Source organism: Micropterus dolomieu, linkage group LG09 (genome assembly GCF_021292245.1).
Source record: "Micropterus dolomieu isolate WLL.071019.BEF.003 ecotype Adirondacks linkage group LG09, ASM2129224v1, whole genome shotgun sequence".
In the NCBI taxonomy this organism is placed as follows: Eukaryota; Metazoa; Chordata; class Actinopteri; order Centrarchiformes; family Centrarchidae; genus Micropterus; species Micropterus dolomieu.
The window spans coordinates 7,366,923-7,383,824 of NC_060158.1; the positions used below are offsets into that span (position 1 = coordinate 7,366,923).

Here is a 16,902-nt window from a genome sequence, read left to right on the forward strand (position 1 = left end):
TACAGAGTTCATCTGGTGCCAAGAAGGAGACAAATTCAGAGGGATTTAGCCGATAAAGTGAGCCAGATTAGCCTCATTGTATCTCATAATAAAAACTATATTCATTATTAACTCTCAGAGCTAAGCTGTTAGCTTAGCTCCGCCCGCTGGAGTCTCACTGGTTCTTCAGTTGGTAGTTCGTCTTAAGTTTCAGTAAAAATTATGCTAAAAATAATATAAGATGAGGCAAATGTTTCAAAATACAGGTGAGATTTAAAATGTTTAAAATGTCTTTTTCTTTATTTGTTGCATTTGTATAAATAATTTTTAAGATTTTTATGAAAAGATTTTATATAATTTTATAAGCATTTTCTGTAATCTTGGTTTCTTGGGAAACTTTAATTTGTGGAGACTTTAATGTTTTCCAGTTTATTTCCTTTTAAATCTCACCTGTGGTGTTGAGTTCACACTGCCTTCCTCTTGTGTTTACATCTTAGTCCCTTCACTGCATTGCACTTATAAAATATTTAGTATCTCATCTATATTTTTTAAAAGATTTTTGTCACAATTCAGCTACACTACTGCTTCTATCCTGAGAAATATTCAAAGTTTGCTAATGAGAAATCTTCATTATTGCCGTTTTTTTGTCAGAATTGGCTCATTTCCTGTAGCGACCACACACACACACATCATTCACTCGTCGCTGTCACACACACACATTCACACTTATTTTCACATCACACACCTAGATACATCTTTGTGTATTAACTGCCAGTGGATTCACAGTGACGTTTTGTTCAACCCAAACACGCTCAAACACAGACAAGCCACTGTTCCCATCTTTCCATTCTTCATCCTCCATCCATCACCTCTCTGCCTCCACCTGCTCGACTACAATTAATCTCTCATCCACCTTTTCTCTCCAAAGTTTCCATCAATGTAAAACCTCCTGGACCACTTCAGACCATGCAAGATCCTCTTATTTCTTGCACGACATGTAAGTTGTGCCACTGCCTGTCTCTTAAATCAGCATCTAATTTTAATTTTGCTGCTTTAGACATAATACAGGACAGATGTCGAGCGAAAATGTTCTTTGAACACCACAAAATCACTTCCGGAAACATCCTAATTGTGCAAATCTATGGAAAACAGGCAAATTTTGTCCAGTGCAATCCTCCGTCATTGTTATCAATACTTTTAGATGTTTTTTCCAAATATCTTTTTCTGTTTTACTTTTAAGTGGGTATTTTTTTTTTCACAGATATAAACAGAATAAATAGCAGACATGATCCAGAGGTTAAACCCTCCCTCCTCTCTTCTAGTCTCTCCCTTCCTCCCTTCCTACGCTGTGATGGTTTGTGAAGGAGCCATGCTGCTTTCCCTGCTCCGGTTCTTCTGCTGCTGCTCTTCGTGGCCCGGGGTGTTGCGGTGCTGCTGTCGGCGTGGTGTGTGGCGGGGTGGCAGGGTCAGGGTGCAGCAGGACACTCCCACTGTTGGCTCGGGCAGATCCTCCGCCAAGGACCAGCTGTCCGTGGCCGGGTCGTACTTCTGGACGGCCGCCTTGTAGCGCTTCTCCGCCTCGTTCCAGCCTCCCAGCAGGTACAGCTTGTCAGCCAGTGGGGACAGACCGGCGGTGCTCACGCCGAGGAGGAGAGGGGCGGCCCGGCTCCACATGCCACTCTCTGGGGAGAAGACCTCCACAGAGAGCACATCCACCCGCTCGCCGGCGGGCCCCAGCTGGCTTCCTCCCACCACATACACCTTCCCACCAAGGGTGGCAGAGCAGTGCCATCCGCGGGGCGTCTCCATGGAGGCCTTCTCGGTCCAGGTGTCAGTCTCCACTTTGTAGCACGCCACAGAGCGAGAGTAGGCGCAGTTGATGTACCCGCCGGTCACCAGGATGTCTCCGGAGGGCAGGGTGGCGCTGGAGTGGCAGCAGCGAGGCACCTCCATGGGTGCGCGCATGTGCCAGGTGTTGGAGGAGGGAAGGTAGCTCTCAGTGGTGGCCAGGAGACCTTCCACGTTACGGCCTCCGATGGCGAACAGGCGGCCGCCGCTGGCTGCCAGAGAGAAGTGCGTGCGGCGCTGACGCATGCTGGCCAAGTGGAGCCAGGTGTTGAAGCGAGGGTCATATCTGGGGGAGGTAAAGGGCAGAGGGTCAGGTTTAGAGAGATTTGTGCAGGGCTGGATCACCAACCCGCAAAGTGGGCCCCAGACCCCCAGGGCAGAATAAGAATATTTCACTTGCAACTTAAGGAAAAAAAAAAAGTTAATTAATCTTACTTAGATTTTAGTTTTTGCAGTGTGGCAACTGTTTTGTATGATTAGTTGTTACTTTGTTTGGGAATATTAGGGCCTTCAGGTGTGTCCTGCTTTACCTTCTTATCAGTTACCTATTTTTTTCACTGCCTGTATGTCTTAAGATATTTGTTTTGTACCTGCTGAGGGTGCTAACGGCGTGTTTGGCCTGGTTGCGGGCATCGTTCTGGTCCTCTCCTCCGGCCACGTACAGGAAGCCATCCATCACAGCCACACACTGGTTGAAGCTCTTCGCCGGCAGCTGGGTGAGGTGACGCCAGGAGGCTCCTCCTTCACGAGGGTCCCTCCACAGCACCTGGACACCAGGGTCAAAGGTCAATGAGGGTTTTTTGTTGTGTTTCTTTTAAGATGGTGAGCATAAACCTCACGCACAAAGCACCAACCTCGCGGCTGAGAGCTCTCTCTGTGAGTGATGGTCGACCGCCGACGGTGAGCAGGGTCTGCTGACTGGCACGGACCTGTGTGCGTCTTGACTGCAGGGTGTTCTGCTGGTAGGGCAGCAGGTGGTAGTTCATGGCGTCCACCAGCAGGCGGTGGCACTGAGGGTCCATCATCATGCGGGGCACCGGCTGGATCTGACTCACCAGCTCGCTGGCCGGGATCGTCTCAAAGCGGATATGAGACAGGAGCTCTGCGGCGTGAGCCTGACGAGAAGCGTCGAAGTCGAGCCACTTCATGGCCAGCTGGAGAAAGAGAGAGAGAAAGATGTTTTCAGTGCATACGATTGAAATGTAACATCAATAATATAATTCTGTTTCTTTCTAGTTACAAAAAGTGGCTTAAATATAGCTGCAGCACAAACAAGTTAAAATATGACTGAGTATGTCAATAAACTAAATAGTTTTTAAAGGAGGAAGATCAGAAGTGTTCCTTGGGACCAACAGGAAATAGATTGGTGATTAAATGAGTGTCAAAACCCCAAAAATAGGAAAACTAAGGAGCTGAAAAATAATATAAGCTAGTGAAAATAAAAATACGTGTAAAATAATTTAATCTTAACTCATTGGTGGCAAAGGGAAAAAATATAACACATTTGCTTTTATTTAGAAACTCATTGGAGGTTAAATGAAAAGTATAAAGTTTTATTTTGTATTTCTTTTACTTATTTAACATCCGGTATTAATTTCTCATTTGGTTATATTTTTGACGTGACTGATACTATTTTAAAGCACAAGTTGATTTTGGTAGCAAATTAAAATAAAAAAATTCTAAAATTAATAAAAAACAATTCCAGTAATAGAAAGATATAAGAAATAGAGTCATGGAGACGGACTGACATTTGGTCGAGTTTATAAATGCAACCATCAGTGCTTCTCTCCTCCTCAGCTGCTTGTCTATTTAGGTCTGTAATGGAGTTGTATATTAATAAACGAGCTCTTTTCTTGCGTACAGTGAGTTATAATTGGTGGTTTCTCCTCACAGTCGACCTGCAGTGACTGGTGTTCATGGATCTCTGTTATGCTCTGAGCAGCTGGTCTGGGGTCTGTTTTTAGGTCTGGATGAAAATAGCAGGAAGGACCAGAGGGTTGAGTTAATACTAGAAGACGCAGCAGTTGCTTCCTAGAAGATCTCCCCAATTAGGACTTCAGAAGTGAATGTTACGTTCTCACTAATTCTTGTAAAAAATTTTCTGAGTTGAATTAAAATTGATTGTAACGATTCAAGGGCAGCTGTGATTCAATCTAGTGCAATTAATTCATAAGGAAATAAAAACAGCATATCATTTTCAACGTCAGACCTGTAAAGACAAATTTTGACCTCTGACCTGGAAGGCCGTGACCTCTGACTGCAACAGCAGGGAGTCGTCCTGCAGGAAGGCAGAGATCTGCTCCAGGGTCAGCTGGTTGAACAGCGGCGTGTCGGCGAACTGCACAAAGTTCTCCAGGACGAAGCGACGAGCGGCGTCACACACAGGCAGCAGGCCGTACGCGGCAGCAATGTTCCAGATGTAGACACAGGTCTGCACGTTGAGCTCGGCAAGCAGGAAGTCCATGCACATCTTGAGGAGTTGAGGGATCTGCAGGGTGGCGGCGGCGGAGACGGTGCAACCGATGGTGTACAGGGACATGTGGACACGACCCAGGTAGGCGAAGGTGATAACGTTGGCCAGGCCTGCAAGACAGAGGAGGGGGGGTAGAGCAAGACAGGCGTTTGATTTAGCACAACCTGAGTCTCTAAGATGGGAAACAAGATATTTTGTCAGGAAGCAGAAACAAAGCCTGCTCTGGACACAAGAGACTAAATTAAATCCCCCTTCAAGCACCTTTAAAGTTAGAAAAACATTTTAGTTGCCCGAAGTTTCATTGAGGATTTATGATGCTCAGGCTGAGTGAAATACTATAATTTTCTTTTTAGGGCCACTAATGTGTTTTATTTAATGTTGTAATATATATGGCATCTAGAAAGTTTGGAATCTTGACTAGAAGTTAAAATAAAGTCTGACTGAAAGGTTCTCATAATAGACATTATCATGCTCCTTGATATTTAATATAATATGTAACAGGATTGTTTGTTGTTTCCTTCAATACGGGTCTGAACAAAACAACTCTCCATATATCCATACGACCCTTTTCATTCTGCTTTATGTGAGGATTGATGCAATAGATAAATGAAAAGCAGGTGAAGGGGATAAATACATCTTATTGATACAATGTTGTCTTCAAGTAAATTGAATTGGTAGAGATCCTGTTGGATGGCCTACCTAGAGGTGAGAGGGAGGGCAGCTCCAGGCGCTTCATGCTGGGGTCTTTGGCCAGAATCTCTCTGAAGTACTGACTGACTGAGGAGATGACCAGCTTGTGGACATCAAAGGCCTTTGTCTTACAGGCCAACTCCAAGTCAGTCAGGAACCTGAGGGCGAGAGCAGGTGCACACAAAGGGATCGATAGTTGTCATACATATCTGATACAATATCTCATGACATGATACAATATGTTATAATATAATGGTATAATGATGTAGGAAAGGGCAAATTACCATTTAATGCAATATATTTAGTGACAATATAAATACTGTATCATATCATCAGTGTGCCATTTTGTAATCATATTGTATTGTATTCTATTGTAATAGTATTGTATCTGATTTGTGCTGTTACTTAATTGTATTGCATCGTAATTGAGCCGTTGTTTAATCATATTATATCGTATCATGATTGTGCCGTTTCATAATCGGATTGTATCGTAACTATATTGTATTGTAGTCGTACTTTATCGTTATCGTGTTGTATCGTGTTGTATCATAATTGCATAGCATTTAATTGTATCATAATTTCATTAGGGCTGGGCACGTTAACGCGTTATTGTCACGTTAACGCATTAATTAATTAACGCTGACAATTATTTTATCGCACGTTAATGCAGTTTTTATTATTATTATTTTGAAAGTCCCATGCTCACTGGCTCTGAATACACATACAGTCAAACCATGGGTCACAGGAGGGGTGGGTGTTGACCAGCCTGCAAATCACCCACCCAAACAAGAGTGGAGGGAGGCTTCGGCAGACTACGCTGGATGCAGCATGTGGGAGAAGTAGATAAACAAAAGCAAGACAAGCGATCAAATGCCATAGCGAAGTGGAGAGCTACGCACTGCATGCTGATTAGTATTGGGTAAGATGTCGATCTTAGGAACGTTCTTAAAATCAAAACATAGTCACTAAATATTATATAGCTAAATATTTTATTACTACTGTGTAAAGGGGATACTGTTGGTAAAAAGCACCTTATTTGTTTAAAGTGGTTGCAAACCACATGTTATTGCACAATTCTGCACATAATTATGCGATTCATCGCGATTAAAAATTTTAATCGTTGCCCAGCACTAAATTCCATCAATTGTGGCACCAGAACCTACTTCTCCTGCCGCATCTTGCTGAGCTCCTCCAGCAGGGCGTTTCCATGCAGGGGTCGTGTCAGCTCACTGCCCAGGCCGAGGCCTCTCTCTCCAGGCTTGATGATTGGCGGGGGCAGCGGCAGGTTGAGGCTATTTAGCTGAGCGATGTCCAACGCAGCCATCTGCTCAATCTTCTTCACCCCAGTCTCCACCACCACCACACCGTCCCCACGGCTCTCCACCTTCAGCGGCACCGGGGCGGTCTCCATCGCGACCTTAGAGATGGGTTCCTCGGCAGGCTTCTTCTGACGCAGGGCCTTCTTTTTGGGGGCCATCGTTTGACTGTTGATGGGGTTTTTTTGTGGGATTGTACCTAAGTTTAATAAGGTTTACTGACTTCTTGACAGACAGGGACACTGGCTCACTTCCTAAAAATCCAGCTAATCAACAAAATTAAATGGAAAATGCTTCCTGATACTGAGATAAGTGCTGACTTCCTTTACTGACAAAAAATACCTGAAGCACTCTGCTTTTGGCTGGATGTGGAAGATGTGTATTGTGGTTTCACGTTAACACAGCACCTGGGGAAAAAAGAAGGAAAAGGTAAAGATGTAAGTGTTATTTGCAAAGTGAAGACAAAGGCTGTTCAAATCCTTTGATTGATCTTTAAGGCTGAAATTCAATTGTCCCATTAAAGGCCCAGTTTGGCACAATGGGATTATTTGAATGAGTCAAACTAGTGCACCAATTTATTCCATTTATTTTACATTTATGTCAGAAATCCCCAATACATCCCAGTTTAGGGGATAATTTGATGTATATTTCTCCATGCAGCTATTAATTTGTATGAGTTTAAATATTGTGTTATTGTTGATTCTTTGTAGAAGGTGGACAGTAGGACTTAGACAATGATTTTCTCACTGCACAAATTACATAGGTCTTATATGAGTTCTTCTTTTTTAATATAGAATTGTGGTGGATGTACTTTAGTGTTGATATATTGTTTATGTGCTCAAGTGCAACTGAATATAATAATTCATTGGTTTATATCATGCAGGTTCTACTTACCTCGTAATTAATTATTGACAGGGGTATGGCCTCTGATACTTGTGCAATGTAACTTAATGTATTGTGTGGGACTGTATGATGTATGTGAATGTAAAGTCCAAATGTGTTACTGTTGCTTACTGCAGCCTCATCCGGCACTGATGCCCAAGACAAATTTCCCCTCAGGGACAATAAAGTTGGTCTTAATCCTAATACAAAATCATATAAAACATCTATGGATTATGTTACTGAGTAATGTAAATGTTCTGAGATTTTTAGTAGATAAAATATGCAAAAATACAAATGGTTTCCTGAATACACTATACAATCACTTGGGTTGTTCTGTTTGACTTCCACAGACTGTAACTCTAAAGAAAACAAGAATCACTTTCCACCTCTCTTAAAATATTTTGTCATCTCTTCTTTGTCAGCCACAATGTGTCTTTATATCTCGAATTATCATAAAAGAGAAAAATGTGTTCAAAGCAAAAAGTGTATTCCTGATAAACAACTGAAACACACCTGGCAAATGTCTCCAGAAAACACAGTATTATTTCACGGTCACTGGAGGACACATCAAACCAAACGACAGATGCACATTACTCTGCTAATCACTGAACATCACACAACACACAGACTGAGAGCCAACATCTTTTCTAAATCCACCTACTAACTCTGTCTCTATGGGCCAGCAGCCGTGTGAATGACAGGTGCGAGTGTCCTCTTGAGAGGCCGTCCAGAGATCAGGGTTGGGTTTGTGGTTTACAGCAGCCACGCCCCAAGCATTCAGTGCTGCATTTCACACGCTGTGTGTTTCGCGTATAAACCAACTGGGGAATCATATTCAAGACTGAGCTGCTGTCTGCAAACCGCAGCAGATCAGTGTAGTGGAGACTGTAAAAGAGAGTGTAGCGATTGCATTTAATGGATGATGTGCAGAGAGGACAGGAGGTCTGACTTAAATAATAAATGGTGTAGTTTCCCTGGATACAATTAAGGGGATTTAAGTGGCATATATCTAAATTTCTGTAGTTTCTTTTGTACTTTTGTGTTGGTTTGGTTGTGCATCTGTTGTTCTCCCTGTGAAGGAGTGCATGAATGAAAGGAAAATAAAAAAGACTGGACACCAGATCCAAATCAAAACTCTACTGTGAAAGTGTGAAAAGTTTGTTTGGCACAGAACCTCAACAATGACGTGTCCAGACTCTAGTCAAATTTATAATAATATTTAGTTAGTCAGAATTCCTTTAAAAAAAATAATAGGTGTATCCCAATCTTGGCAAGGCGGTGAGTGGGTGGTGATTTCACTCATTTGGCAGCATGTTTGAGGAAACGTATAATGTTCTTATTTGTTGACAAGTCAATGTTGTACAGTAGGCTACATGCACAAAAAAAGTGGATGTCCTTGACATAAAAAAAGGTCAGCTTACTTGCTGTTTACAAAGCTTTTGAAACAACAAAGCATGTGTAACACAAGTCTTCACCTGCCATAACAAGGCCAATGCAGCTCGAAATGATAACTATGGAATAATGTTAACTGCTAAACTACTTTTTTGAAAATACAGCAATGAGGCCTCCCAGCCGTGATGAAGAGCTTTAAAGTGAGCTGGACTTCTGCTGGTAAACAGCAACAGGAGACATCTTTGTTCCTGGCTCACAGTTTGTTATTGTTCACCTGAGCCGAGTGCAGAGATCACCTCTGTGCTGTGTCAGTCTGGGGATGAAAAGTAACCCCAGTGCCTATTTGAAGCCTTCGCTGTGTGCCAGTTACACGTGATCTTTCTCTGATTGAGCTTCATTAAGATTCCGCTTTCTCTTTACATTTTCTCATCTTTGCTTCAACTTTAGTGTTATTGGACACATTTATTGTCAGTTAATTATTAGACTGAATGGAAGCTTTTCACAATCTGACTTTTGGTCTTTTTAATAAATAAGACTTTAAATCATTTTAGTCATGCTAGCTGGCTACAGGGATAGCAATGCCTCTGTCGGTCAGTCCACCACTTTGGCCCAGACTAAAACATCTCAACAACTGTTGGATAAATTGCCACGAAACATTGAAAAGACATTCACTGATCCCAGACAATGAATACTGATAACTTTGGTGATCCTCTGACTTTTCCTCTAGCGTCATTATCAGGTTAAATTTTGTACAATTGGTTTGGTTTATGACCAAATACCTGCAAAACTACCAACATTCCCATCAGCCTCACCTGTAATTTGTGTTTATGCAAACAAGCTAAACTAACCTGATGTGAAAATGTTAAACATAATAGCTGCTTAGCATTAGCATGTTAGCATGCCAACCTTGGCATTTAGCATGACTGACTCTTAATTAGTATTTAACTTTATTTGACATTTTATGGTCATTAATGTGCTTTGAAATTAAATGTGCTTAATACTCTAGAAACTTAAGATACTGTACATTTTCAGAATATCAAAAATTAGTGTCACTTAGTTGATTTTCCATTCATTTTGAATCTTCTGCTGGCGGTTCCTTCTCCATAATAACCTCATCTGGTGGCCATTTTGATAATGACAATGCTAATAATGCTTCTACCCGTTTTCCTGCTCCTGAAACCTTAAACTCTCCAACCTGAATGACAGCCCTGTTGTAACTTTACTTGTAAACGTCTATCCTCATGGAAAAAGTATCCATACACACACACAAACACAACTGCAGTGAACCATCATGACCACAAATATATACACACTTCTCTCCGCCCCACTTTTCCTCCATCCTAATTCGCTGTGTGTCTGAATCCACTTCGCTCTTTTTAAATAGCACCTATTGGCTCGCTGGCCAACAGGCTCCACAGATGGACAGACCGGGGGAAGGAGACAGGATTGTGCAGGACAGAGCAGCAGCTGTTGTCGGTGTCATATGACGAGGAGCGGCTCACAGTTACAGACCATATAGGCTATTTGGGATGTTGCAATCACTCTTTAAACAGTAACATCCAACAGCCAGGATGCTGTGTAACCTCATTACAGCACAAATTTACTTAGAAGAAGAGTGGCATTAATGATCGGCTGCAGCATGACAGACACTCCTCAAAAGTTTGGATAAGGAGGTTTGTGTTATTTGTCAGAGGTCAAGGGTTTCTGTGAATGTGACCCTCACAGAAGCACAGAGCCATTAAAAACATATGGGGAGGTGATAAATTCAGTGTTAGGGCCAACTGTAGACATGAGGGGCAGGATAATGACAAAAACATGTTTGATTCATCCAAAAACAACAAGGTGGGAGATAAACAAATGTCCTATGTCACCTCTGTTCTGCTTTTTCAAAAAAACAGAGCAGATGCTCAAGAGCTTCGACCTCTCGTTTCCACAACTCCAGCACGCCTTAGTTTTACAAGAAATCCAGAAACATCTATTGATAATCTTGAAAAGAAGCTCAGATAATAAGTGGTGGAAGAAGTATTTAGATCCTTTAGATTAAGTAAAAGTACCCCTACCACAGTGTAACAAAATTCCCCATTACAAGTTAAAATCCTGCATTCAAAAACATACTTAAGTAAAAGTATTATAAGCAAAATGTACTTAAGTATCAGAAGTAAAAGTACTGCTTCTGTAGACTGATTATTAATATATACGACATTATTACACTGTTTATATGGATGCATCAATTTTTAAGCTGCATTTTACTGTTGTAGCTGGTCGAGTAGTTTTGACTACTTCACATACAGTGCTGGGTCAGGTGTAGTCCTGTGGTTCCCAACCTAGGGGTCAGGCCCCTCCAGAGGGTCACCAGATAAATCCGAGGGGTTGTGAGATGATTATTGGGAGAACAAAGAAGAAAACACAAAGTTATGATACACCAACTTTTTGCTAATCTTTGTTTTTTTTGTGAATTACTGCATAAGTTCACCTGTTTTGGCTTGAAACTGTTATTTAAATGAAATGATCTCGTTTAAGTTAAGAAAATAGTAACTGTAGATAAATGCTGTGGAGTAAAAAGTATTTATACACAATATGTTTCTTTGAAATGTAGTGGAGTAGAAGTATTAAGTAGTATTAAATAAAAATGGAAGAAAATTACTTGTACAATTGTTACAATTGAAAATGTAATTACAGGAACTGTGATTCTGTGGCATGACAATAATCTTTGCTCTGCAGAGATCGCCCTTCAGAAATATCTGGGACCAAGGTTAGTGTAGAGAGCAGCTGCCAGACTTCACCACCAACAACAACAAAACATATTGTAACCAACAACAGCATCTCATTTCAAAACAACATCACTGCTGCCTCATTAGCAACCTGAGGATTAAATACTTGAAGCATTTGTAGATATTTTCCCACTTTCCTACTGTTCGGTACTAAAACCACAGTCAAATAATTAGATATATGGATTTATTTTACAGGTACGTACATTTCCAGTACATTCCTAAGAGGTTTACTGAAGAGCTGATTAATTTGGCACTAATTACAGGTTGTAACTTGTTTACTCTCAGTATAATTGAAATTGAATGCTAAAATAGGATAACCTCTTTTAATCAATGCAAACAGTTGAACATAAAAAAATGTGATTAGTTTACAGGCAAGCGTAAAATTCATGCTACAGTTTTTTCTTTTATATCTTTACAAACCTTAAGTATTTATATATGTATGTACAAAAAGTATTTAGGTACCTATATTAGTGTTTGTATGGACAATAAATGTGAGCATATGTATATTTCTTCTTGATTAATTTTTTTCTAATATATATTTTGTGTTTAAAATTGTGACTATTAAGGAAAATATTCACAAAAAGAATAATGTTCTCAACAATATTGTTTTGTTGCTTTACACTTTAATGGAATATTGGAAATCAACAACTAAACAGCTCGATAAAATAACTGTTCAGAACTTTGTCAATATTTTCCTATAAAAGTACAATTTTTTGAAATGATCAGGACTTAAAATTTAGGTCAAATAAAGGGTTATAAGGGAATCCTGTTCTCCTATGAGAAACTTGATCCCTGAGGTTTTTGAAAATCTAACTCAACTCCAAAAGCTGTCAGATGTCATTACAGGTCAGATATTTGTGTGATGACCCAGATACCAAACAAACAAATGCAGGAGAATAAAAACAGTTTCTGAAGTAATGATGATTTTCAGTAACAGAGCGAGGACCTAAAGAAATGTGAGTTCCTAAATTATTCTGAAAAATGTTACATAACAGTTTCCATAAATCAAAACACTGAAGGTCTTTACAGTAAAACAATCATCTGTATGTGACTTTGAAGCATATTAATGTAAACATCCAGAAATAGATCTCAGTTTGAATCACTGCCAGCGTCTCGACCCAGATGGTTGAACACAACACCTGCTGCATGGAAACGTCAGCTTCAGCTTGCAGCTTAATAGACATTTATTTACATCCTTAACCTACTCTGGTAGCATCCCAGTCAACTCTTCTTTTGATTTAAACATTACTAACAATAAATGTAATGTTTGAAGTTGTGTCATCGTATCAAAACTGACAGTCTCCTCAGTAATCTGATGGCTGTTTAGTGTCTAGCGCAGAGAAAAAACCTCTGTGTTTGTTAACTGCAAGAACAGAGAATTGACATAAAGTAATTACAAATGGATTTGTATTTTAGGTGGTGACGTGTGAATGTCAAAATTAAAAGAGAAAAATTAACTGATTAGTGTGCAAGAAAAGGAGATGGGGTGGTAATCCAAGCACTGCTTTGGTCTTGGATTTTTATTTTTAGATATCTTGTGCTTGGGTGTGAATCTGGGCATTTAATTTTGCAAACTAGCCCAGATTTGTCAGCGTACATTAAGTGAAGCCTTCTCATACTTGCTGTGTTTTTAAGGAGTGTTTGCAGAAAACACAACACCTGTGTCCTTCCCAAATAAGAGGCATTACTGATGACTTTCACAGAGGGGAGCTGCACAGTAGAACCACAATCTTGTAATCCTGATTCACTAAGTGTCTTTGTTGTTCTGGTTTGATGTGGTTTACCCTGACTGAGGTCGGAGTGACAGATTTCATGCTGTCACAAGACTTCTGAGAGAAAAAAGAAGTTGAATTCATACGAAACAAAACACATAACAGTTTTTATTCTCCTGCATTTGTTTGTTTGGTATCTGGGTCATCACACAAATATCTGACCTGTAATGACATCTGACAGCTTTTGGAGTTGAGTTAGATTTTCAAAAACCTCTGAGATCAAGTTTCTCATAGGAGAACAGGATTCCCTTATAACCCTTTATTTGACCTAAATTTTAAGTCCTGATCATTTCTCAAAAATGGTACTATTATAGGAAAATATTGACAAAGTTCTGAACAGTTATTTTATTTAGTTAATTGTTTAGGCTGGTATGACAAGTAGCTTATGGTAGCTAATGTTAGCTAATGTTAGCATGTGTGTTTTTGAAGAGCCAGACTTGCTTCTTCTGGTCTTTATGCTAAGCTAAGCTAAGCGACTTTGCTCTAGCTCCATGCTTAATATACAAACATGAGATTTATATGACTAACTCTCACTAACAAAGTGAATCAGTTCATTTCCCCAAATGTCGCCCTACCTTTCAAATCTGCAGTAATGATTTTTTGGCCACTTGGAGGGAGTGTAAACAATCATGTTTTACGTCGATATAGCAAAATTATTACCTTACTTGCATATCCAGCAGTTTCAGAGCAACAATATTTTTCATTTGTAGTGGTGTTTGTGTCTAGCTAATAAATTTACATCCGTTATTAACTCTCTCTCTTAGCTCTCTTTTTGGCCTCTGCCAGCTCCTCAGGGTAATATCTGCTTTTAAGATGATGAACGCTCCACTACATACATAAATGACATTTAGCTGACTCTTTTATCCAAAGCGACTTACAATTGCTAAGTATTTCAGAGGTTGCACGCCTCTGGAGCGGCTAGGAGTTAAATGTCTTCCTCAAGGACACATTGGTGGATGTGTCACTATGGGGAATTGAACCCAGGTCTCTCATACCAAAGGCTTGTGTCTTATCTACTGCGCCATCACCACCCCACACACTATGTTCACCAGCTAGCTGATAACTTTGATGTTAGCTGCAGTGACTTTATAATTTTTTTTGTAGCAAAAACACACACATACACACAAGAAACACCACCTTGCGTGCTTTTCCACCACCTCATATCACTCTGTGGTTGTAGCTGGATTCCATTGCGTATCTCATGAGGGTATTTATATCTGCTGACCAACACAACATGTATGTGTGTGTATGTGCTTTACAGCTAAGGACTGGAAAGAGAAGGACTGACACCCCCAGCAGTGTAGTGTAAGCTTCACATTGTTGCCACTCAGCAGTTAAATATAAACATTAGTATAAATTACCAATTAATACGGTTACATCATTAGACATATAATTTGATATGTGGTTTCCAGTGGTGGAAGAAGTGCTCTTCAGTAAAGGCAGCAATATGTCAAAAATACTCTGTAATGTAAGTCTTACTGTCAGGAAAGGTATAAAAGTAATATCAGCAAAATGTACTTAAAGTATCAAAAATAAAAGCACTCGTTGGGCATAATGGTCGAGTGTCATAATATCATATATTATTTGAATATTATTATTGAAGCATTGACAAACAAACAGCAGTTTAATGTTACAGCTGGTGGAAGTGGAGCTAATTTTAACCATTTCACATACCGTTAGTTTAATCTATAATTATCATATTATAAAAATTGATCATATGTTTTGTTTGAAAAATAAAGTATCTGTCAGATAAATGTAGTGCAGTAAAAAGCAAAAAAAAGTAACATAAGCCGAAAACAAGTAAAGTACAAGTACCTCAAAATTGTACTTAAGTACAGTACTTGACAGATTGGAAGAATTTTTAAAGTTAAAATGGAAATAAAAATGGAGATTTTAAGATTTAAAATGCTTTACAAACTCTTCTTGACTCAACAAGCTGTAATTCGGTAAAATAAAATATTCTTTACCTCTTTCTCTCTTCTCGTTCCTGCTCTTCTTCTCTTCCTTTTAGTTTCTCAGCTTCTTTCTTTGGACTTTCTTTTATGTTCTTGCTTTGTTGTTGTTGTCTAACAGTTTCCCCTTTGCTTCGTCACTCCGTCCTCTGTCAGTCTGCCACAGTGGTGCTTGTGTTTGGTGTGTGTGTGTGTGTGTGTGTGTGTATGCGTCAGTTTCAGAGGGAAATCAGGGTCCCAACCAAAGCTGTGACGTTTGAGTCAACCCCCTCCCCAAAGACCTCTAAGATCCAAACACATCTCCCCAATCTCCCTTTTCTTTCCACCTCTAATATCCACCTCCATTTCCAAATACAGGCACCACTCGTTGCCCTCCCCTCCAAAAATATCCCAGAAGCCGGCTCTCTTCTCACCCGACCCCGCCCCACCTCCCTCACCCTGAGATTTAGTTTCAGTCTTGTGTATCTTCTTCCTTTGTTTGACCGTTAATCTCACTAATTCCCACTAGTGGAAGAAGTATTCAGATCCTTTACTCAAGTAAAAGTACTAACACTAAACTGTGAAAATACTCCACAACAAGTAAAAGTAAAACCATTCAGACCTGTACGTAAAAGAATACAAGTAGGCCTAACATAAGCTAAATGTATTTAAAGGATCATACGTAAAAGTACTCGCTGGGCTTAATGGTCACTTTCAGAGTGTCATAATATCATATACTATCTGCATGAATGTGTACATTGCATCTTACTGCTGTTTAAAGTTAACATCAATTTGTTTGGTAGTTTAATCTACAGAAATGCATTATATTTTATGTTTGGTATTATAAACTCAGCTTTTCATGAGCTCAGAAAAACAGCCCAGTTTTCAACTTTGGGTTTAAATTTATTTAGCGTAAGAAGTAGGAGAATTTTCTCAACCCATAAAGAAACACTTTATGAGCAACATTCACTTCACTGGACAGGAAGGGTATAAATATAAAATTGTACTCTGTAACTGGTAACTAAAGCTGTCAAATGCTGTGGAGTAAAAAGTACAATATTTGCCTCTGAGATGGAGTAGAAGCAAAATCTTCTATCTTCTAACATGTGCTGAAATGATCAGTCTAGTCAACTGATTATTCAGCCGGGCGTCATTTATCAAGCTAAAACTGACATTTGTTGGTTAAAGCTTCACAAATTTGAGGATATACTAGGCTACTTTATATTTTTTATATTCTTGTAAATTGAGTATTTGGACTCTTGGTCAGCCAAATCAGCAATCTGAGGATGTCACATTGAGAAATTGTGATGAAAATTTTACAGACAAACTAATCTCAACAGATTTATTGATAATTAATATGATCATTACTTGTCACCTGAATTCAGCATGTTTTTTCAGATCCACAAACAAATCTTTTTTTTTTTAGTTCAAATAGGCCTAAATATTTTTATTCAAAAACAAACATATAGCCTATTTCCCTTACAATTATTTACTGTGGTACTGGAAAATGTTCCTGTGGTATATTCATATGGTGTACGGCCTTACAGAATATATGGCATAGTAACATAAAATATATGGTACAATACCACAGAATATATGGTATAGTACCACAGAATATATGAACACAGAATATGTGGTATAGAAGTACCACAAAATGTATGGTAACACAGAATGTATGTAAAATACCAAAGAATGTATGCTATAGTAACAGAATATGTGATATAGTACCACAGAATGTATGGTACAATACCACAGAATATATGATATAGTAACACAGAATATATGGTACAGTAACAGAATATGTGATATAGTACCACAGAATGTATGGTACAATACCACAGAATATAT

At 39.5% G+C, this 16,902-nt stretch overlaps 1 protein-coding gene across 3 annotated transcripts in view; it reads right to left on the minus strand.

The window, feature by feature from the left end:
- Positions 1 to 16,902, minus strand: part of klhl43 (kelch-like family member 43) — an 18,473-nt gene continuing 1,571 nt past the window's right edge. The window contains exons 2-9 of one of the 3 annotated variants that reach the window (XM_046059310.1): positions 10,870 to 10,919; positions 6,649 to 6,713; positions 6,154 to 6,505; positions 5,000 to 5,148; positions 4,064 to 4,410; positions 2,682 to 2,981; positions 2,418 to 2,593; positions 1 to 2,113 (exon numbers count right to left, since the gene is read on the minus strand). In XM_046059310.1, coding sequence (XP_045915266.1) covers positions 1,321 to 2,113; positions 2,418 to 2,593; positions 2,682 to 2,981; positions 4,064 to 4,410; positions 5,000 to 5,148; positions 6,154 to 6,467 — 2,079 coding nt within the window. In that variant the 5' untranslated portion in view covers positions 6,468 to 6,505; positions 6,649 to 6,713; positions 10,870 to 10,919 and the 3' untranslated portion in view covers positions 1 to 1,320. The remainder of the gene's footprint in view (positions 2,114 to 2,417; positions 2,594 to 2,681; positions 2,982 to 4,063; positions 4,411 to 4,999; positions 5,149 to 6,153; positions 6,506 to 6,648; positions 6,714 to 10,869; positions 10,920 to 16,902) is intronic. The other 2 variants (XM_046059309.1, XM_046059311.1) reach the window with 2 other exon arrangements.